Below are 24282 nucleotides of genomic sequence, written 5' to 3' on the forward strand. Positions count from 1 at the left end.
GGCCGGTGGAACTGAGATTCAGGAGGTGCTTCAGAAGTTCACTGAGAAAACAATCAGTACTCAAGCTGGGAGCACTAAAACCCATAAGCCGGTAAGTAAACACATGCACACTCACTCGCTACCCAGTACTTTAACTTAATATCAGAGGACGTTGTGTCTTGGTTGTCTCTTGTCAGTCTCATCACTTTGTTGGCTTTTGTTGCCAGGGTACCACACCATTCAAATAGCTCAAAAGGCTTTTTCTACCTGTGTCGCAATTTTTGTCACACTTGTACACAACTATTCAGTAAAATCAGCGGGTGTAGTGTTGGGGTAGAACCTGCATGCATATGGCTCTCCGTGGCACGCCACTACTCTAAACCAAAGCAGACTCCAGGCCCGTGGCCATCATGGAGAGTTTTATCATATTTTCCAGGATCAGCAGATTGATAATTTTGTCTTCTAGAGACACTTGAGGCTTGACTGGAACCAATTTGGCGCGGTGGTCATTGCAGTTGCCTCACAGCGAGAAGGTCCTGGGTTCAAACCCCGGGGTAATCCAACCTTGGTGGGTCATCCCGGGTCATCCTCTATGTGGAGTTTGCATGTCCTCCCCGTGTCTGTGTGGGTTTCCTCCGGGGGCTCCGGTTTCCTCTCACAGTCCAAAGACATGTAGGTCAGGTGACTCAGCCATACTAAATTGTCCCTAGGTGTGATTGTGTGTGTGTGGGCCCTGTGATGGTCTGGCGGCCTGTCCAGGGTGTCTCCCCGCCTGCCATCCAGTGACTGCTGGGATAGGCTCCAGCATTGCCATGACCCTGAGTAAAGATAAACGGTTTGGATAATGAATGAATGAATGAATGAATGACTGGTACACAACATTGTGTACATGTTGAAGAAAAGCTAGTACCTGATATGGACCCAGTTGGATGAACATCATGTGTTTTACTGTCACAAAATCACTTCCAGACAAATGGCCGAATGATAAGAGTGTCTGCTTATCAAAGACAAGATTGAGAACCGAAATTCCAGTTTACCCCATGTCCAAGAAAGGTGACCACATGACCATGTCCAAGTTCAGCTACTAAACAACAGTGTGTATCACTGGCATTTTGAAAGATTAGCTAACTACAGTAATTGTGTTTTAAAGATTGTCCAGTGAGCAAAAGGTTGGTGAACTACATTTGAGCAAACAAAGACTTTTGAAAATGCACTGAGAGGGGGCGCCTCCTACTAAAAATATATCTCCCGGGCGTCCGGGTGGCATGGCGGTCTATTCCGTTGCCTACCAACACGGGGATCGCTGGTTCGAATCCCCGTGTTACCGCCGCCTTGGTCTTGCGTCCCTACAGACACAATTGGCCGTGTCTGCGGGTGGGAAGCCGGATGTGGGTATGTGTCCTGGTTGCTGCACTGGCACTTCCTCTGGTCGGTCGGGGCGCCTGTTTGGGGGGGGGGGGTGAACTGGGAGGAATAGTGTGATCCTCCCACGTGCTACGTCCCCCCTGGCAAAACTCCTCACTGTCAGGTGAAAAGAAGCGGCTGGCGACTCCACATGTATTGGAGAAGGCATGTGGTAGTCTGCAGCCCTCCCCGGATCGGCAGAGGGGGTGGAGCAGCAACCGGGACAGCTCGGAAGAGTGGGGTAATTAATTGGCTGGATACAATTGGGGAGAAAAACGGGGTGGAAATTTTTTAAAAAAATTGTTTTTTAAATATATCTCCCAAACCAACCAATCAGATTTTACAAAACATTGTATACTGTGGTGCTAATTGTTAGCCAATAAATCTGTTTTACTGTCATCTCTTCATCCATCAATCCTCAGTCCATATAGTATGTGTGTGTTGAATTTGACAATAGCTTTCTGGTCTTTTTCACACCTACCTTCCTTCCCAAACTTCCAACTCCTCTTTGTGTACAGGCTTGAAATGTCTAATCACTGCTTTATGCTTAGGAGAGATCTGTCAGTGTTTGAATCATGGGTCATGACTGGGGAAACTGTGGTCTAGCTCTGGTCTAACTCCGTGTGTGTGTGTGTGTGTGTGTGTGTGTGTGTGTGTGTGTGTGTGTGTGTGTGTGTGTGTGTGTGTGTGTGTGTGTGTTCAGATCAAACACCTGGTTGAGAGGAAGATCAGTCTGATAAACCATTTCTGGAGAACCCATATGACCTCCAGGAAATGTCCTCACTGCAAGTAAGATCACATGACTGTGACTTTTATACGTTTTTTTTTTATTTATTATTTTCAGATCCGGAACGTACTATGAAAGTATTAATCTTTTAACACTAGAACGGCAAAGGCTGTCATTTTGGCGGTTTTGCATTTTCAAAGTTTAATAACTTTGTGGGGGGGAAAAAAGATACAGACCTGCCAGTCCCTGAATGCTCCTAAAATTGCATATTTTTGCATTAAAATGAGTTTTAGATCGATTGCACAAAAAAAGTCATGATAAGATCTAAAACGATCGTGACATGGTCGTTCTAGTAGTTTTTAAGTTCCGGTCGTTGTTTGGGACTGTTTCAATATTTATTTTCAGTTCTTTTTTTACATTTCATGTTTTATAGGCCTTGTTACGTTTGTTAGATTAGCAATATGTGTTTTCTGTTTTGTTTTGCAGGTACTGTTTTCACTTTTTCAGTTTTGCTATTCAAGTTCGACCATGTCTCTCCGAAATTTAAATTGTTTAAAAATAGTATTAAAGTTTGGGGTGTCCGGGTAGCATAGCAGTCTATCCCATTGCCTGCCAGCACGGGATCGCCGGTTCGAATCCCTGTGTTCCCTCCAGCTTGGTCAGGCATCCCTACAGACACAATTGGCCGTATCTGCAGGTGGGAAGCCGGATGTGGGTGTGTCCTGGTCGCTGCACCAGCGCCTCCTCTGATTGGTAGGGGCGCCTGTTCAAGGGGAGGGGGAACTGGGGGGGAATGACGTGATCCTCCCATGCACTACATCCCCCCTGGCGAAACTCCTCACTGTCAGGTGAAAAGAAATGGCTGGTGACTCCACGTGTCGGAGGAGTCATGTGGTAGTCTGCAGCCGTCCCCAGATCAGCAGAAGGGGTGGAGCAGAGACCGGGATGGCTCGGAAGAGTGGGGTAATTGGCCAAGTACAACTGGGGAGGAGAAGGGAGAGGAAATCAAAAAAAAAAAAACAAATAGAATTAAAGTTGTTAAAATGTTAATTCTGGTGTAGTCGTTTCCTAACAGACATACTAACACATGCAGTGCATTAATATCGCAACTGGGTGTTTATCTTGACAGGATGTAGAGTTTAAAAACCGGCGGTCATGTTGACCCCCCGTGGTCGTTTTAGGTAGGAGTGAAATCCCGGTCGTTCTAGTGTTAAGATGCAATTGTGTGTCCGTGTGTGTTTTGCGTGCAGGAGCGGTCGTGCCACGGTGCGTCGGGAGCACAACAGTAAGCTGATTGTCACCATGCCAACGGCAGCTAAGAGTCAAGTCATGACTGAAGGTAAACACTGAAAAATGGCCGTATCTCAGAATATGCTCTGGTTGTGTATGTGTACCATGCCCAAGCCAGTTGAGATCCGGGATTGACACAGTGGATGCTCAATAAGTATGTAATAATAACAAAACAGATAAACATAGAACCATCCAGATAATGTTAATATAGGGCTAATGTAGAAAGAATTAAGGAAAAGGGTTTGTTGACTTTCAGAATCAGAAATTCTTTATTGCCGTGTACATTACATGAACTGGGAATTTAGCTTGGTGTTGTTGGTACAATGAAGGGTGCGAGAAAAATGCTGTCTTAAATAAAATGGAATAAAATTAGTATGTGATGCGTGTGTATATATACACACACACGACTTTACAACATTAAAGATAATGGATAGCAGAATGTCCATTATACATAAAGGACACACTGTCCAGACTGGAGCACAGTAGTTGATGTATGTGGTTATATGATTATTTCTGTCCGTTGAAGACTTTTGTTTCTCTCTGTTGAAGACTTGACCCTCTTGGCTGGGAAGAGAGGCTACCTGACCCCTAGCAATGCTAAAGACCACCTCATCAAACTGTGGGAGAAAGAAGGTGAGCTGGCTGACTGGCCAACACCGGCAGCCATACCAACATGTGCCCTGGCTCTGCCGAATAACAGCACCCAAGCAGTTATGGGCTATGGGCTTGGCTAGTACTCAGATGGGAGACCTCTTGGAAAAACCGAGTTGCTGCTGTAGGTGGTGTTGGTAGGCCAATAGGGGGCAGTCTTCCCTCTGGTCCTAAAAAAAAGAGAAAATAGTCCCCATGCCCCAGAGCAGTGATTGGGACACTGTGCTGTAGGAGATTATATAAATATAGATAGAAAGATAGATATCCATCCATCCATCCTTTATCTGAACCGCTTATCCTGCTCTCAGGGTCGCAGGGATGCTGGAGCATATGTGTGCGTGTGCGTGTGTGTGAGCGTGCATGTGCGAGCCTCAAATCCAGCATCATCTTGCCCATTCTCAAAAAATCCTGTGGTAACGTGTCACAATGACTATTGGCTAGTCGCTCTCACCTGTGTCATTTCAAAATGCCTTGAACGACTGGTACTCACCCACATCGAAGACACTGTCCTAGCTGATCTACACCAACACCAGTTTGCCTACTGGGTCAACGGATCGACTGAGGATGCCATCTGTGTGGCTGTCTAAATACAGCCCTCTCTCACCTGGAAAGACCCAACACCTACATCAGGATGCTCTTTGTTGATTACAGCCTGGCATTTAACACCATCATACCATACTGATAATTTCTTACCTATTTAAAGTTTATTTGCAATTGATCTAATTTGTGAATGGCGTTAAACATTAGCTACCTTTACATAAGAGGGAAGGTGCCATCCAAGTCAATTTTATTTGTATAGCCCATCCATCCATTCCATCCATTATCCAAGCTGCTTATCCCAATCGGGGTCGCAGGAGGCTGGGGCCCATCCCAGAAGCCATTGGGCAGCAGGCAGGGAGACACCCTGGACAGGCCGCCAGGCCACCACAGGGGCACCATGGTTCACCTGACCTACATGTCTTTAGACTGTGGGAGGAAACTGGAGCACCCAGAGGAAACCCACACAGACACGGGGAGAACATGCAAACTCCACACAGAGGACATCCCGGGATGACCACTAAGGTGGGACAACTCCGGGGTTCAAACCCAGGATCTTCTTGCTGTGAGGCGACTGCGTTAACCACCACACCACCATACCAATCCATATTATATTTTTGTGAAGCACTTTGTAACATTGTTTTAGAAAGGTGCTATATAGATACAATTATTATTATTATTATTTTGTAATTGCATAGCCCAATATCACAAATTACAAATTTGTCTCAAGGGGCTTTACAGCAACACAACATTCTGTCCTTAGACCCTCACATCGGATAAGGAACAACTCCCTAAAAAAAACTTTTAACAGGGAGAAAACAGGAAGAAACCTCAGGGAGAGCAACAGAGGAGGTGTCTCTCTCCCAAGACAGACAACATGTAATGGATGTTGTGTACATATCATGTGCGCCAGATAGAAAACAAAAGATTGAGGGAGGACAAAATAATTCCCGTCAAAGTAAGGGCAAGCAAATCAAAATCCCCCCAGTTAGTTTAAACAATAACATTTCAGTTTGTGACCACCGTCATTCATTTTCATGCATTTGAGCGCGGCTCTAGAAAATTGTCGAGGCAGAATTTCTCTTGGATCATCGGGCTTTGTGTTGTCGAGGTCTGCTCGTGTTGGGCGCTTGAATAATCCCATTCATGCAGCCCTGCACCACTAGTTTAATTTGTGTGTGAAGGATGCATTGGTAGAGGAGTTACATATTGAAGGAAACATGTAAGAATTGTGAATTATAAAAATGTGGTTTGAAAGCTACAAAAATGTTTGTCCATGATCTCCCTGTGACGGCAGATCATGGCAAAATTTTAACCGATGACAAAAAAGGATAGTCATCCCATTCTTCATGGTATCTATCACTTGGTTTAGCTGCTGCAGTCTGTCTCAGTATTTCTGCCTATTTTTCAGGCTGGCTGGTTCTTTTATGGATGTTTGAAAACAAGGTAAATTTTGCTTGGTTTAACATGCCAGCTTTTGAGTTTCCCTCGATATTAAACCTCTATTCTATCCCCCTTTTATTGCGGCCATTTTGTGTCTCTCCCAGAATGACGGAATAGCAAAAGCAGTATATAGCAAAAGCAGTATATAGCGCTCATCTGATTTGGGTTATTTGAGGTAAATTGTGCTCTGTCTCCGCCTCTGCTCCTCTGTTCTTTCCCTCTCCCAACCTGTTCCTCCTCCCCAGGGTTCTTCCTGAATTGTCTGTTTACTGGGCTAGAGGACAGGACGGGGCCAGGATCAGAAGAGAAAATGGAGTCACGGATAAACTTCTATCCAGACCTGTTCTTTGTGGAGCTACTGGTGGTCCCACCCTCCAGGTACAACACACACACACACACACACACACACACTCAAGTGTGATGTCATGTAAAGGCCATACAAACAGGGCCAAGCAGTGATAAGATAGAAGCACACTTAAAGCAGCTGTAGACAACTTTTCAAACCCCCCCAGTGTTTCCAAGTGTTTAGCCTGGCTACTGTCCAAACCAAGAAACAACCATAAGAATCTCAATTTGAACTAGAAACCCTGACTTGAGTGCTATGATAAAAGCAGAGTAAAACATTGGGTACTATTAGTAAGTAAGCAGGTTGTGTTTTTTACTGATCCATTAGAAAGAATGCCAACTGAATGTCAGTTTGGAACCCACTCAAGTTCCCCATGTTGTATGTTTCTCTCTGTTTCCCCGTCGAGAACTGTTTCTCCCTAGCCTGTGTTCGATACAACACCAGGACGCTTGATTAACCTTGACCCTAACCTCAACCTAAACTTGACCTAACTTCAACCTAACCCTAAAATTAACCTATTGCTTACCTTAACCTAATTGTAACTGATAGCTAACCTTTTTCCATGCAAACGCTTTCGTCTGGCTAGGGGGAAACCGATCCCAATGGGGAAACAGAGTTCGATACAACACTGCAGCTCACTCCATCGAGAGAACGCCTGTCCGAAGCTCACTCTTGGTTTCCATCTGTTTCTATCACTCTCCCTCATTGCCTTGTTTGCCTCTGTTAAATCAGTTTTCTGATCAACCTTCAGAACAGAGTGAGATAAAGAACCCAGTTCCACAACAACAGTTTTATGTCTTCAAGAGAATTTAATTGATAGCGTATGCATATGGAGAGAGGTGATGTAGTATTGTATGAGGAAGTCAGGAGTGGCAGAGAAGTATGTAGGAGTGGTGCAGGATATGTATGAGGGAAGTGTGACCGTGGTGAGGTGTGTGGTTGGAATGACAGATGGGTTCAAGGTGGAGGTGGGATTACATCAAGTATCACCTCTGAGCCCTTTTTTGTCTGCAATGGTGATGAACAAGTTGACGGATGAGATCAGGCAGGAGTCTCCATGGACGATGACGTTTGCAGATGACGTTGTGCTCTGTAGCGAGAGTAGGGTGCAGGTTGAGGAGAACCTGGAGAGGTGGAGGTATGCACTGGAGATAAGAGGAATGAAAGTCAGTAGGAGAAAGACGGAATACATATGCGTGAATGAGAGGGAAGACAGTGGAATGGTCAAGATGCAAGGAGTAGAGGTGATGAAGGCGTATGAGTTTGTACTTGGGGTCAACTGTCCAAAGTAACGGTGAGTGCAGAAGAGAGTGCAGGCAGGGTGGAGTGGGTGGAGAAGAGTGTCAGGAGTGCTTTGTGACAGAAGGGTACCAGCAAGAGTTAAAGGAAAGGTTTACAAGATGGTCATGAGACAAGCGGTGTTCAAGGTTCAGCGTTTTCAGTTTTTACCGAATTTCACCGAGAAATACCCAGATTTTTTAACTGATTTTAACCCGAATTTTATGTTTCCACTGATCCAGAAGTTGTTCCTTTTCATGTGAGGTTATCTAACAGTGTTCTCTTGTGGCAAAATTCGGCATGCTGGATGGCTTTGAAAAATAAAAACCGAAAACTCTTGAGCCTTGGTTATGTTATATGGTTTGGAGACAGTGGCACTGACAAAAAGACAGGAGGTGGAGCTGGAGGTGGCATAGTTGAAGATGCTAAGATTTTCAGTGGGAGTGATGAAGAAGGACAGGATTAGGAACGAGTACATTAGAGGGACAGCTCAGGTTGGACAGTTTGGAGACAAAGCAAGAGAGGCAAGATTGAGATGGTTTGGACATGTGTGGAGGAGAGATGCTGGGTATATTGGGAGAAGGATGCTGAATATGGAGCTGCCAGGGGAGAGGAAAAGAGGAAGGCCAAAGAGGTTTATGGATGTGGTGAGGGAAGACATGCAGGTGGCTGGTGTGACAGGAAGATGCAGAGGACAGGAAGAGATGGAAACAGATGATCTGCTGTGGCGACCCCTAACGGGAGCAGCCGAGAATAGTAGTAGTAGATATGCATATGGTTTCTACAACCTTTTAAGAGGAAGAGAACCCTGGGGTGTCTGGGTGGTGTGGCAGTCTATTCCATTGCCTACCAACACAGGGATTGCCAATTCGAATTCCCGTGTTACCTCTGGTTTGGTCGGGCGTCCCTACAGACACAATTGGCCGTGTCTGCGGGTGGGAAGCAATATGTGGGCATGTTTCCTGGTCGCTGCACTAGTGCCTTGTCTGGTCAGCTGGGGTGCCTGTTCAGGGGGGAAGGAGAACTGGGGAGAATAGCATGGTCCTCCCACGCACAACGTCCCCCTGGCAAAACTCCTCACTGTCAGGTGAAAAGAAATGGCTGGTGACTCCACATGTATCGGAGGAGGCGTGTGGTAGTCTGCAGCACTCCCCAGATTGGCAGAGGGGGTGGAGCTGCAACTGGGACAGCTTGGAAGAGTGGGGCAATTGGCCAGATACAATTGGGGAGAAAAGGGGGGGAGGGGGGTCCCAAAAAAGAGAGAGAGAGGAAGTGATACCCGATATAAGGTGTCATACAATATTTGTGCAGTTTTAGCAGACAAAAGGGGAAAAGTGTAAAAGACACAGTTAGTTTTGTGCCGTAAATTGAGCCTTCAATTTCCCGCCAGATCGTACCCGGTGGCAGACAGAATTACATAGTGAAAGCGAGGCTTATATGGAACCAATCTAAATGCCGACGGTGTCATTATCCTTTAATCATTATACTGTGCAATCAACATTTACTTCATAATGATAAGTTAAAGTAAAAAAGTTGTCTACTGCCTCTTAAAAATCCCATTGAAACAGCAAGTACTGTACTCCCCCACCCTCCAGAAGTAAAGCAGCAAAACAGCTGTGTAGCCTGTTGGCCAGGTAGTGTCTCAGAATAGAGTGTGCTGGGGGCGTCCGGGTAGCATAGCGGTCTATTCCGTTGCCTGCCAACACAAGGGTCGCTGGTTCGAATCCTCATTTTACCTCCGGCTTGGTCGGGTGTCCCTACGGACACAATTGGTCATGTCTGCGGGTGGGAAGCCGGATATGGGTATGTGTCCTGGTCACTGCACTAGCGCCTCCTCTGGTCGGTCAGGGCGCCTGTTCGGGGGGGAGGGGGAACTGGGGGGAATAGCGTGATCCTCCCGCGCGCTACGTCCCCCTGGTGAAACTCCTCATTGTCAGGTGAAACGAAGCTGTTGGCGACTCCACGTGTATCGGAGGAGGCATGTGATAGTCTGCAGCCCTCCCCGGATCAGCAGAGGGGGTGGAGCAGCGACCGGAACAGCTTGGAAAATAGGATAATTGGCCAGGCACAATTGGGGAGGGGGGGGGGGGATGCAGTGTGCTTATTTTTCAAAAACTTACATATTCTTTCCTTCCCAATTCTCCTGCATCTCCCACTCCCACCCCCACCCCCCCATCACCACCGCTGTGCACACACACACACACACACACACACACACACACACACACACACACACACTGGCCTGCCCTTTCCTCCCTAGGTATCGTCCTGTTAATCGCCTGGGGGACCAGATGTTTACCAATGGCCACACAGTCAACATGCAGGCTGTCATGAAAGACAACGCCCTCATCCAGAAACTATTGGCTGTCATGGCCAAGGAGAAAAATAATGAGGAAAAAGAGGTAGGTGTGTGTGTGTGTGTGTGTGTGTGTGTGTGTGTGTGTGTGTGGGAGAAAAGATAGCAGATTCATGAACAAACTGCTGAAAGGAAGCTGAGTAGTTGAAGTGAGTACGTATCTCCTTGTATGTTTTTGTCTGCATGCACGGAGTCATAGATCAGAATCAGAATCATGTTTATTGGCCATGTAGGTTTGCACATCCATGGAATTTGACTCCGGTTTCGGGGCTCTCTCAGTGTACTTAACAGAATTACAACACAACAATTATCAGATATATACACAAGGATTGACTACATACAGGTGAAATAAGAGGTGATAAGGTGCAATGGTGCAGAGAATATATCAGAGATGCTGAAATAGATGTTAGCAGGTTACTTGCATACATGCCTGAGGTAGCTGGACATGACAGAGTGTACCAGTACAATGTACAGGACAGTATATACAAAATGGCCGCATTTGTTGTCAGTGTTGAGCGTTCATTTGAATAGATGGATAGAGTCATAGGTGGATAGATTCTGCATAAAGCAGTGTTCAGTAGCGCCCATGTTGTCTCCATAACCCTGCTCCATGGCTCTTAATATTTTAATTTGATGATGATTGTAAAATGGTGGAGTCTCTTTAGTTCTAGTTTAGTGGGGAGCTGCATGCACACATCAGGGAACTTCTGTTTTTTTTTTTTTTGCTAACCTGCCCTCTCTCATCCTTTTTTAGATTTCTGAAGCGATGGACATGTCATTTCTCTCTGAAATTGTAGGCCTAACGTTAACCGACAAACTCTACAATATGTGGGTCCGTCTTCAGAGCCATGTTAACATTGTCTTTGACAGTGACATGGACAAACTCATGACAGAGAAGTACCCAGGGATTAGACAGGTACGTGTCATTGTGCAGCAGACCAACGGTTTAGGAATGCATAACACTGATAAAACACATGAATGTGGAACATCACAGCACGTAATCAGGACGTAACAGAACGAAGCATGATGTAACACCCATGTCTTTGGACTGTGGGAGGAAACCGGAGCACCCGGAGGAAACCCCCGTAGACACGGGGAGAACATGCAAACTCCACACAGAGGACGACCTGGGAACAACCCCCAAGGTTGGACTCCCCCGGGGCTCGAACCCAAGACCCTCTTGCTGTGAGGCAACCGTGCTAACCACTGCGCCAACACGCCGCCCTTTTTTAGATCTTTGATTTCACTCATTAGTTCCGTAATCTCTTTCTGCTGTTTGCCGACATCTGCCATCAGCCTTGCAACATCTGCCGTTTGTACCGACAGGAAGTTGAGCAAATTCTTTATCACCATGATTTCCGCTTCTTTAGCTTCGCCATCTCTCTTGTTTGTGCAGTTTGATAGCCGATGGTAAACCGATGTCTGTGTAAAAGTAGTCTTTCTTTTTCGGTTTCCTCCCACAGTCCAAAGACATGTAGGTCAGGTGACGGAGCCATACTAAATTGTCCCTAGGTGTGAATGTGTGTGTGTGTTGGCCCTGTGATGGTCTGGCAGCCTGTCCAGGGTGTCTCCCCGCCTGCCACCCAATGACTGCTGGGATAGGCTCCAACATCCCCGTGACCCTAAGAGCAGGATAAGCGGTTTGGATAATGGATGGATGGATGGATATATGGATATAACACCCTTACATAACATGACAATACATAACATAACACCATGGCTTCCCAGAAGAGAAAATGTTTAACATGTGTTAAGGATCACCCCCTTGGCTTTATGTTAAGTGAACAGTGCTGTTTTTTTCTCTCTCTCATTTCCACCGGCAGATCTTGGAGAAGAAGGATGGATTGTTCCGGAAGCACATGATGGGTAAACGAGTGGACTTTGCTGCACGGTCTGTCATCTGTCCTGATATGTATATCGGTACCAACGAGATAGGAATACCTATGGTACGGCCATCTGTCTCTTTCAGCTCTTATTCTTTTTTTCTTATGCGTCTTTCCTCACCAATTAGTTTAGCTTCTCTTCTCCCTTTCTCTCTCCCATGAGGGTGAACATGAAAGTTATGAATCATCTCTCTCTATGTAACCGACTCGAACTTTATATTTATATGCCCTCTATCTTATTTTAGGTCTTTGCCACCAAACTGACCTACCCCCAACCTGTCACCACATGGAATGTCAAGGAACTTCGTCAGGCTGTTCTCAATGGGCCGAATGTCCACCCCGGTGCTGTCATGGTGATCAATGAGGACGGCAGGAAAACTATCTTATCAGCCAGCAGTCTCACACAGAGAGAGGCTGTCGCTAAGCAGCTACTCACTCCGTGCCCTGGCCCACATAAAATGCCCATGAAGATAGTAAGATTCGGCTCACTCACTCACTCACTCACTCACTCACACACACACACACACACACACACACACACATGCACACACACACACACACACACACACAGCCTGCGTTGGATAGATGTAAATAGGGCTAGGATATGGCTGAAAATGTGATGGAAGTTAAAATTCCCATATCAGACAGTAGCAATTTTTATCAAAATTTATGCAAAATTACAACTATTTCTATTAATTTTGCTCCTGAATGAAAGATGAGCTTTCAAACAAGTTAATTGCACTTAAAAGTTGTTTTTTTTTACCCAGTTTTTTTTTTCCTCGTCACACTCTCCTCTCTTTTCCCTGTTACTCTCTAGGTGAATCGTCACATAAAGAATGGAGATGTTTTGCTGCTAAACAGACAACCAACTCTTCACAGACCCTCTATACAGGCCCACTGTGCCCGCATACTTCCTGATGAAAAGGTAAGCATTGAATCCTTAACCTTGTGCCTGTAGTCGTCCTCAAACCCAAAACCTCCTCCCATTTCTATTGTTCCCAACTATTGCCCGTAGAAAAAAGACTAAATTCCTAATTTTAAACATCCAACTCTGCCTTCAGTCCCTCTTTAGTGTAATACCGCTGAGGAGAAAGCAGTCTTATTAGCCTCTAGGGTCTTGCCATGTTTGTAGCTGTAAAAGGATTTTGGCTTGCAGAATGACTTGTTGGTTGACGTTTTGTCTATTTTGCCTTACAGTGCCGAGTTAATAGGTGATAATTTATATCGTAGCTACTCACACAATCAAAAAAAAAAAAGAAGTAAGTCATAGTGTGATTTGTTTGGAACAAATTCCTGATGAAACAATTAAACAACCAAAAACAGAAACAGACATTTTTAATAGATTATCATAATAAATAATTATATAATAATAAGTGAAATAATAATAAATGATAAATAACAAATAATGATACATAATAAATGACATATGAAAAGTGATATAATTATATATATAGTATATAAATATATAAATTAGATATGATAATATATATAATATATAATGTAATATATATAAATGCTGTATATACAAGATATATAGATATATAGATATATGATGAATAGTAAATGATAAAAATAAGTGAAAATAAATAATAAATTAATAAAGAACAGACAGAGAAATTTGAGGAGTCAAGAGGGTTTCCTCCGGGTGCTCCAGTTTCTTCCTGCAGTCCAAAGACATGTCGGTCAGGTGAATTGGCCATGCTAAATTGTCCCTCGGTGTGAGTGTGTGTGTGTGTGTGTGTGTGTGTGTGTGTGTGTGTGTGTGTGTGTGTGTGTGTGTGTGTGTGTGTGTGTGTGTGTGGACTGGCGGTCCTGTGATGGACTGGTGGCCTGTCCAGGGTGTCACCCTGCCTGCCACCCAGTGACTGTTGGGATAGGCTCCAGTGTCCTGTGACCCTACCTAGGATAAGCGGATTGGATAATGGAAGGAATGGATAAAGAACAGACATAAATAAAAGATTAAAGCCGCAAGCGGCGTTGGGATGGGTCCAAGCATTGGCACTGTTGCGCCCCCTATGGAGCAATTTGAATGGTTTTGTCCTCATGATCATATACCTTCACCCAACGTAAATAATTAACGCTATGATACGTAGGGGCCTTTTATACACCTAGCGGTTTAGTTTCAACATGAAACTAAACCGCTGTTGGTAATGTAATAAAGATTGAAGAATCTTGCTTCAGAAACAGTAGCCTACCCGAGTTTCCAACTAGATATGACAATGTCGGATTACTTGGGTCGCCTGTGTCCTAGACGATTACCGTAATTTTTTAAAATGTCGTAACACTTCCATTGCTTCAGAAACATGTGCCAGAGTTTCCAAAACTGGACCAGATGGTGTCTGAAAAAGAAAAAGTATGTCGTTATACCCAGGTGTCCTGGCATGTGGTATGTAGAGCTGCAGCGCTTCCACACCAAATAAGTCAAAATAGCGGACAAACAATATGGCTGACATAGGTGGTCCCAATAGTAAAGTTGTTGAGCACATTGAGATGCATGGGTCGATTAAGTTTTGTGTTGATCTGACTTATGCTGTGGGAGTTATGGCCTTTTAAGCATGACCCTTTGTTATAGCGCCACCATCTGGCTGACATGGGTGATTTGTAGTGCCAGAGTAGTGGGGGGCCGTATGAATGCACCTACCAAATTTGGTTGGTCTAGGACTTATGGTTGCTGAGCCTCAGACACTTTTAGCTGAGAAACCGCGCCCAAACTAATACAAGTCAAAATGGCGGGCAAACTATATGGCTGACATATGTGGTCCCGATAACAAAGTTGTAGAGCACATTCAGATGCATAGGTCTGTGCAGTTTTGTGTTGATCTGACTTATGGTGTGGGAATTACGCATGACCCTTTGTTATAGCACCACCATCTGGCTGACATAGGTGATTTGTGGTGCCTGAGTAGTGGGGGGCCATAGGAATCCACGTACCAAAGTTTGTTGGTCTAGGACTTACGGTTGCTGAGCCTCACACACTTTTAGCGGAGAAAAATAATAATAATCCTAACAAATACAATAGGGTTCCACCAGCTTCGCTGCTTGGACCCCTAAAAAGGAAAATACATATAAACTGTACAACTCCAAAGGTGGAAAAGCCTGTGGGGTTCGCTGACTGTTGGGTAGTGTAGTCTAAACACGCCAAAGCAAAGCAAAAGGCTCTGTGTCCATTACTGTGGACATTTGATCCACACATTCACAGCAGCTCACCCGTTTGACTGAAGAGGCTCTATTCCGCAAACCAACTGCTCAACATTTTTTTACTTTTTTAATTTAAGTTCTCATGGTACACTGTGAGGCAAGAAATGCTGACTTTAATCTTTCAGTCTGTGTTGACATGTAGGATATATAATGTCCTCTTGTTTTGACGCCATAGGTACTAAGACTCCATTATGCCAACTGTAAGGCATACAATGCCGACTTCGATGGAGACGAGATGAACGCTCATTTCCCTCAGAGTGAGCTTAGCAGAGCAGAAGCCTATACTTTAGTCAGCACCGACCAGCAGTACCTTGTGCCCAAGGTATAACACACACACACACACACACACACACGTGTCTATTTTATAACCAGCCAGCTTTATCTGGTGCCTACGGAAGCATTCTGTAGCACTTTCTTACCTTACACACACAGGTCAACACTCACCTGTCTCTTCCTCTTTCTCCATCCCTTCATCTCCAGGATGGCAAACCATTAGCCGGCCTGATTCAGGATCATATGGTGTCTGGTACAAGGATGACCATCCGCAGCTGTTTCTTCACCAAAGACCAGTACACTGAGCTGGTATACAGAGGGCTGACTGACAAGCTAGGCAGAGTGAAGATGCTGCCACCAGCTATACTTAAACCACAGCAGCTGTGGACGGGGAAGCAGGTACAACTCTACTGTCAGACTTAACCACAACCAGCTTCATCCAGTCCTCAGTGATTATGTCAGGCATGAAAACCTATCACCTTTCGGTGAAATTCACCATTTTGAATCCAAAATACGTTATGTATGTGATACGTGCAGATCTGCCAAGAAATAATTGATTGGGGGGGAGGGGCTTAAAAGCCTGCCAACTCAAAGCGACTTCCATAGAAATACAACGGAGCAGGAACATCTGATGCTGTGGATGCGCGTGCGTCGACCATCACCAAAAGGCATCAGGCAGTCAATTCGCTAAGTCACAGTAGTGTGAGCCCAGACCATTGGTCTGTATGGAAAAGCTGAAATTGCGTTGCCCCAGTGGCGTGTGCCAGCCACGAAACTACAGAGAGGGCATCAACTGAAAACCGAAAAATACCTGCCAGTGGGAAAGCCTGGGGTAAGAGATCAAACCGGGGGAAACAAGAATTGTTAGCAAGTTAGCTATCATTGTTAAGGGAGGATGTCGGGTATGGGGGAAAAAATGACAGCAGCAGCGCAAGTATGGCTGCCGACCATCTGGCAATGCTCAGGAGAGCAAAACGCAGACAGCCGGAGAAGAAGGAAAGACTGAGGCATACGGCAAACAGCGACACGTGGCCCCTGAGACACTGGTCCAGGCCAAGAAGAAAAAATAAGGACAGACCCCTCTAGCCCTGCCCCACCCACCCACCTGTCCTAAAGAATAGGATATTGTTTCATATTCACATTTGTAATTTTTCATTTCACATTTTAACACAGAGTTGATCTGGAGAGTTACAATTTTGAAAATAATTGTAATTAGTTGTGTATCTGGTGGGGCTGGCTTGCGTTGATTTTCTTCATAAATGTGACCGTATCATATGTAAAGATACATTTGCACTTAATAAGTTAATACTTTGCTCAATCTTGTGATTCTGTTCGCTTGTGACCAGCGCCAGAGTAATTCTAAAAGATGATAGAAATGAGCTTCAATGAAATGAAAGTAAATAAATGAAAGTAGCTTATTAAAAAAGAAAAAAAAGTCCAGGGAGCATACCCCTAGACACCTCCTAGGGGGTCTGTGTTTTTCTCTGCTTCCTTCTTTCCACCCCTAACCAGTTTGCGTGCCTGTTATGTACTGGATGCTATGGGGGGGTTCTGGTGAGAGAAGAAAGACTCAACTAGAGAGGGAGATGTGCTTGGACGGACCCGCAAAACCAAACAATGGGCTGACTATGGGAGGAAAACTGTAGACCACAGTGTTGATGTGGGATTGGCAGGACTAGCAATACTTTCACATCACAATGGATCATTTGATTCAGTATTAGATCAAAAATATTACTCAATTCAACTTTAATCTTTTTTGTTTTTGTTTGGTTTTTGGTTTTTTTAACCAATCAGAAGTTTCCATGTTCCTGTTTATTTTGTTCATTTTTGATCTTTTCTGTGGATGGGGGGCAGGGCTATAATATGAATGTTGTCAATACAGTGCCCTCTGATGTGGTTTGTAGGTGGTATCGACACTCCTGCTGAATGTGATCCCAGAGAATGCCTTGCCCCTCAACCTGCATGGAAGATCGAAGATACCCAGTAAGGCGTGGGTTAAAGTTCCACCAAGAATGGTACCCGGGTACCATCCTGACAGCATGTGTGACTCCCAGGTACACAAGAGCACGCACACACACACACACACACACACACACACACACACACACACACACACACACACACACACACACACATACACACACTTTCCTTCATGAGAGGCCACTCTTCCCCCAGTCAATAAGGTTGAACCCTGCAACTTATAGGAGAAACTAAACAAAATCCATGCTGTTTCATGTAGCCCTCCCTCATCTCTATTTTTGGTCGAGCAGGTGGCAGTTAACAGATTTTCAATATTGTTTTCTATTAAAGTCGTTGTCCTTGGTGTCTTCAGTAGTTCGTTCCATACCTCAAATCCCAGCCTTCAGTCGAAATGACTATTATCCTAAACACACAGTGTTTAATGGAATTAAAACCAAGGAAATGTATTTCTCAAAAATGGCTAGTAAACACACATACACAATGTCAAAATGTACTTTTTTGAACATGAAATAAACATATTTTCATCCCTGCATTCAGACCTTATTACTCTAGCAATAACAAACTGATCCTGACTAATAAACTGATGAGTATGAACATCACAACTGCGTGCTGCTGATCTTGATGAATATTAGTAAATGAACATCATAACTGCCTAACTGTGTTTACACACATAATATGATAATCGCTCCGAGTAGGCTTAACAAATGGGCTGTTTTCTCACTTAACAGGCATTTGGGGATGCTAATGAGATAGTTGGGGATGTGCTTTACTCCTGATAAGAGTTTTAAAGTCCGGGGTGCTCATGCTCATTGTCCAACCTGTTCCTCTGCTTCGACTTGCACCAAAGCACACATTAATGTACAAAGGCCCTTAAAAACGTATATTTCTTCGAAACTAAAAATACAAGAGACTCAATCTTACAATGTTACTATGATACAGTTTCATTAAGCAGATGGTTTTATCCAAAGCAACATATATCTGAAATTAATATAACACAAACAAGGATCTAGTCAGGGGACAACTACACAAGTAAGTGCCAAAAAACTAGGTTCAAGTCTGATAAGACATAGGTGTCAGCAGGCAGTGCACAAAGGCAATGCATTGGGTGCATAGAAGTGATTTTAAAAAAAAAATGTATTAATACCATCAGGTGTGGAGGTGTTCGTGAAAGAGCTGGGTCTTTAGCTTCTTCTTAAAGATGGAGAGGGACTCAGCTGATCGAATTGAGTTTGGTAACTCATTCCACCACCAGGAAACTAAAAAAGAGAAGAGTCTGGCTAGTGACTTAGGGGCCCCGTCGTGGCGGAAGTGCCAGGCGCCTTTCATTGACAGAGTGTAGTGAGCAGGACTGAGTGTAGAATTGAATGAGGACGTTCAGGTAGGAACCATTTTAGTTGGTGTTTTGTAAGTGAGTATCAAGGTTTTGAATTTGATGCGGGCAGCAACTGGGAGCCAATGGAGGGATATGAACAGTGGAGTGACATGTGCTGTTTTGGGTTTTTTGAAGACCAGATCCAGATCACGTTCTGGATCATTTGTAGAGGTTTGGAAGTGCATGCAGGGAGACCTGCCAGTAAGGAGTTGCAGTAGTAAATTCATGATATGACAAGAGCCTGTACCAAGAGCTGTGCTGCATGCTCAGACAGGTAGGGTCTAATTTTCCTGATGTTGTGCAGGACAAATCTTCACGATCAAGCAATCAAGGCCACGTGAACCTTAAAGGTTAGTTGGTCAGCAATCATGACACCCAGGTTTCGGGCAGACTTTATGGGCATGAGTTGGGTTGATCTGAGCTGGATATTGATCTGTTGTTGTATGGATGGACTGGCTGGGATGACAAGGAGCTCAGTCTTTGATAGGTTAAGCTGAAGCTGGCATTCTTTCATCCATGCAGAGATATCAGCAAGGCAAGGCATGATGATATCCGGGCCGAGACTGTGAGGTCATCTGTTGGTAATGATAGGAAGAGCAGGGTATCGTCAGCATAGCAATGGTATGAGAAACCATGAGAGCATGGTGTATTGAGAAGAGAAGGGGACCAAGCACTGACCCTTGAGGCACCCCTGTGGATAAGCCATGCTATTTGGACACTTCTTTCCACAAAGATACTCTAAAAGATCTGCCTGAGAGGTAGGGCATGAACCAGCGGAGGGCAGAGCCTGAGATACCAAGCTCAATGAGTGCGGAGAAGAGAATTTGGTGGTTAACTGTGTCAAAGGCAGCAGACAGCTCTAGCAGCAGTAAAGCTGAGGACTGACCAGCAGCTCTAGCCAAACGCAGTTATTCCATTACCAACAGGAGTCGGGTTTCAGTAGAGTGTCCCCGCATAAAGCCGGACTGATTTGGATCATACAGATTGTTCTCAGAAAAGAATTCAGAGACTTGGTTAAAGACAGTGCGCTGAAGTATTTTTGACAGAAAGGGTAGGCGTGAAACCGGTTTATAGTTTTCAACCTGGGGTGGGTTGAGTGTAGGTTTTCTGAGCAGTGGGGTAACCCGAACTTGCTTAAATGCAGGGGGTAACATCTTCCATGACTTTTCCGAAATATTTGAGATTTAAATGCATGTGTTCTTAAAATTAGGATAGATTGGCTTGGACTATTGACGATCATTTCAGCCAGACAATACGTGAATGTGCTCCGGTACCCAAGTGTGAATGTGTCTGCTGTCCTCCTTCAGTGCGCTATTGAAACCCTGAATGGCCTCCTCATTTTAACTGTAAGTGCCAATGATCTAAATTGCCAGCCATCTAAACTAACTTCATACAAATTATAATTAATGTGCCCTTAGAACAGTAGTGTGATAATGATGATGATGAAGATAATAGAATTGTTTGTGGGAAAATGCACATTTGACATAGACATGCTGACACACGTGAGGGACTGTACTGTGACTGTGCTGCACAGTGTCTGTGATTGTCTATGAATAAACTAAAAGCTTTTGTTGGAATTGTAGCTGTGTGATCATAAGATAATATATGGTGGCAGAAACCTGAATATTGAGAGCTTCTGGTCAGAGGTTTTTTCATAGAAACAATGACAAGGAACTGCCTCAAAAAATTAAGGAAATGTGGGGCATCAGGGTAGCGTAGTGGTCTATTCCATTGCCTACTAACACGGGCATCGCCGGTTCGAATCCCCATGTTACCTTCGGCTTGATCGGGCATCCCTACAGACACAATTGGCCGTGTCTATGGGTGGGAAGCCGAATGTGGGTATGTGTCCTGGTCACTGCACTAGCGCCTCATCTGGTCGGTCAGGGCGCCTGTTCAGGGAGGAGGGAGAACTGGGGGGAATAGCGTGATCCCCCACACGCTATGTCCCCCTGGCAAAACTCCTCACTGTCAGGTGAAAAGAAGTAGCTGGCGACTCCCCATGTATTGGAGGAGGCATGTGGTAGTCTGCAGCCCTCCCTGGATCAGCAGAGGGGGTGGAGCAGCGACCGGGATGGCTCGGAAGAGTGGGATAATTGGCCGATACAATTGGGGAGAGAAACGGGAGGGGTGGGGGGGTTTTAAAAAAAACTCAGCTTGGATTAGGAAACGCCACAGAAAAGTTATTTCAGGAAAAATGGGAGAAACCTTATAAAGAGCATTACAGTTCCTGACTTTGATTTAAATGTGTTTTTTTTTTCTTTACATTTTCAAAGTTCATTTTTTTCTGCCCCCCTAGGTGTTGATTTCTCAGGGGGAGTTGTTAATGGGTGTGTTGGACAAAGCACACTATGGCTCCTCTGCTTATGGTCTGGTCCACTGCTGTTATGAACTGTATGGCGGGGGAACCAGTGGCAAACTGCTGAGCTGTCTGGCCCGCTTGTTCACCGCCTACCTGCAGTTATACAGGGGCTTTACATTAGGTAATGTATAATCCCTTTAAACACTCACTTTGAATGACACACAAACGCACTCCTGACTGTCAGGTGAAAAGAAGCGGCTGGCGACCCCACATGTATCGGAGGAGACATGTGGTAGTCTGCAGCCCTCCCCGGATCGGCAGAGGGGGTGGAGCAGCAACCGAGACGGCTCGGAAAGGGGGGGTAATTAACTGGATACAATTAGGAAGAAAAAGAGGGGGGGGGGAATCTCCTCCAAAAAAATAACTATGAACCTCATGCCTGTGTGTGTTTGTGTGTTTTTTGTGCAGGTGTGGAGGACATCCTTGTAAAGCCAGGTGCCAACAGGCAAAGGAAAAAGATCATTAAGGAGTCCCTTCGCTGTGGCAGCAAAGTGAGTTTGAGCACCAGTTAGCCCTGTTGGGATCCAACACCTTATTTGCACAGATATCCAAATGAGATAGCATAGTATTTAAAATTCCCTCAAACTATAGACATGATAGGCATGAAAGTGAGGATTATACCACTGTGGCTTAGTAATGGGAGAGAGACAGCTATTGCTGTCAAATGTAAATATTACATGGAAAGGCACACAAAATGTATTTAGGTAGGTGGTCTATAGATGAAATGTGTTTCCAGGTAATCAAATCAAGTTAAATGCAGAGATATATTGAGTTTTTCCTTCTTGCAGGCCCTCCAGGCAGCCTTCAACCTGCCCTCCACTGTTACCCAAGCAGAGGCTCAGAGCCGCTGGCAGGACGCTCATGTCAACCCAGACCAAAGGGACTTCACCATGGCCGACATGAAATTCAAAGAGCTGGCAAATCAAGTGAACAATGAGATCAACAAGGTAATGAATCACAGTTGCTCTTAAAGCTAACATGACAACTACTGCTACTTTGGAACGCACCAACATCACTTTTTCACTGCCGATACCAATTCCGAGTTCGAATCTAAATATCAGAGTGCCGATCCAATCCTTTACTTTTGCTGAACAGTGGCAGCTCAGACTATTATTTTGAGGTCAGATGACATAAATGTTCCTGATTCCCATCCCATCCCATCCCATAATGGGTGCTGGATGATGTCACAGCCTATAAAATATAATGCTTAATATCTCAAAAACCATTACAGCAGAGACAACAGTTTCTGCAGCACAAATCAGCACAAATGCTTCACTAATGAGTGATCATCACTAATGAATGATCATATTTTTATTCATGCTGTGATTACGGGCGGCACGGTGGCACAGCGGTTAGTGCAGTCGCCTCACAGCAAGAAGGTCCTGGGTTCGGGCCCCAAGGTAGTCCAACCTTGGGGGTCGTCCCAGGTCATCCTCTGCATGGAGTTTTCATGTTCTTCCCGTGTCTGCGTGGGTTCCCTCCCACAGTCCAAAGACATGTAGGCCAGATGACTCGGCCGTACTAAATTGTCCCTAGGTGTGAATGTGTGTGTGTGCGCCTGTCAGCCCTGTGATGACCTGGCGGCCTGTCCAGGGTGTCTCCCCGCCTGCCACCCAATGACTGCTGGGATAGGCTCCAGCATTCCCGCGACCCTGAGAGCAGGCTCAGCGGTTTAGATAATGGATGGATGGGCACAATAATTGGTATAGAATCAGTTTTTCTCCACCATTGACTAAATACAGGCTTCCATGTATCAGAAATGCAGTAAATCAAGGCGTTTTGCTTTTATTTTATGACATTACTCATGACTTTTGGCATCAGATTTTAGTCTTGAGTAAAATCTGTGATACTGAGACTCGGTTTCAGTCTGCTGTCTGCTCGATATCCAATACCGGTATCTGTACTGTTGCATCCGTACTACGATTAATTACAATGGCAGTACGGTAAATTCAATACAGAGATTTAATGTATATGAATGCACAAAAGGAAAAACAGCAGAAAACAGGTGGTCAGCTCATCGAATAATGACTTTAACCAGGTGTAATTACTGCCCTTGCCACATGGTAATGCTGATAGAGGAGGACGAAACACAAAACACGCCGTCGCTCTCAAAATGTAGTTAACATTTTCATGGTTTACTGAGGACTAAGAGCAGGATGATGGGAGATGCTGATAACCTTCACCAGAGTCTCTTTTCCCAAACGCCGGATAGGTTTGTATGCCTGTTGGCCTCCACACACCTTTCCCAGACAACAACCTCCAGCTTATGGTCCAATCAGGAGCCAAGGGATCAACTGTCAACACTATGCAGGTATCTCTCTCTCTCTCTGTCTCTCTCTCTCAGCCTTTGATCCTTGTCATTCAAACTGATTCTCTATGTAATTGTTCAGACTTAAAAATTACACAATTTTAACCACTTTTATGATACAAACATAAAATGTTGCATTGTGTTTGCCAGTGTCTCGGAATGCTTTCACAAAATACCCCAGGCAGCATATTTAAATCATTGTTATTGTATCCAGAATGCTATGGGGGACCCCCCCCCTTTTTTTTTTTGTACCATCAGTCTTAAAACGGTATCCTCACTGCTGCGTTGTGTGCATTTCAGATCTCGTGTCTACTAGGTCAAATTGAGCTGGAGGGCCGTCGGCCACCTCTCATGCCTTCTGGGAAATCACTACCATGCTATCAGCCATACAACCCGCTGCTTGGTGCTGGGGGCTTTGTTTCCGGGAGGTTCCTCACGGGCATCAAACCACAGGTAGAAGAAAAGGGCTGAGGGGTGTGTCTTCATAGTTGGTTTACTTTGTATACGTCCATCTTTCTCCACCATGTTTTTTTTATGAATATTATTATACTGCAGCATTGCCTCCTCGATATTTGTCTCTTTTTGATTTTTCCTTATTTTCAAGGAGTTTTTCTTCCACTGTATGGCCGGCAGAGAGGGACTGGTCGACACGGCTGTCAAAACATCTCGATCCGGATACCTGCAGAGGTAAAATCCTAACCGTAACTTACTAATAGACCATAAAGGCTTCAGAGCAGTCATGATGCATAAAGACCAAAATTTCACCAGTGCAGCAGTGCAAAATTTCGCCTTCCTCAAACACTACTACACAAAATGAGGTCAAGCATGTTTCAAATTTTTGGAATTACAAGATGCATTATCCTTTATAATGTAGAAAAAAGGTGATTTGATTCCA

At 44.8% G+C, this 24282-nt stretch overlaps 1 protein-coding gene across 1 annotated transcript in view; it reads left to right on the forward strand.

The window, feature by feature from the left end:
- polr1a (RNA polymerase I subunit A) overlaps positions 1 to 24282 on the forward strand; it is a 56902-nt gene that overhangs the window by 6981 nt on the left and 25639 nt on the right. The window contains exons 5-23 of the mRNA XM_056282748.1: positions 2 to 91; positions 2087 to 2172; positions 3361 to 3449; positions 3950 to 4033; positions 6277 to 6409; positions 9916 to 10057; positions 10766 to 10927; positions 11835 to 11957; positions 12140 to 12367; positions 12712 to 12819; positions 15268 to 15414; positions 15573 to 15764; positions 17270 to 17419; positions 21017 to 21200; positions 21488 to 21570; positions 21868 to 22026; positions 23292 to 23390; positions 23688 to 23840; positions 23992 to 24074. Coding sequence (XP_056138723.1) covers positions 2 to 91; positions 2087 to 2172; positions 3361 to 3449; positions 3950 to 4033; positions 6277 to 6409; positions 9916 to 10057; positions 10766 to 10927; positions 11835 to 11957; positions 12140 to 12367; positions 12712 to 12819; positions 15268 to 15414; positions 15573 to 15764; positions 17270 to 17419; positions 21017 to 21200; positions 21488 to 21570; positions 21868 to 22026; positions 23292 to 23390; positions 23688 to 23840; positions 23992 to 24074 — 2495 coding nt within the window. The remainder of the gene's footprint in view (position 1; positions 92 to 2086; positions 2173 to 3360; positions 3450 to 3949; positions 4034 to 6276; positions 6410 to 9915; positions 10058 to 10765; positions 10928 to 11834; positions 11958 to 12139; positions 12368 to 12711; positions 12820 to 15267; positions 15415 to 15572; positions 15765 to 17269; positions 17420 to 21016; positions 21201 to 21487; positions 21571 to 21867; positions 22027 to 23291; positions 23391 to 23687; positions 23841 to 23991; positions 24075 to 24282) is intronic.

Source organism: Lampris incognitus, chromosome 1 (genome assembly GCF_029633865.1).
Source record: "Lampris incognitus isolate fLamInc1 chromosome 1, fLamInc1.hap2, whole genome shotgun sequence".
In the NCBI taxonomy this organism is placed as follows: domain Eukaryota; kingdom Metazoa; phylum Chordata; class Actinopteri; order Lampriformes; family Lampridae; genus Lampris; species Lampris incognitus.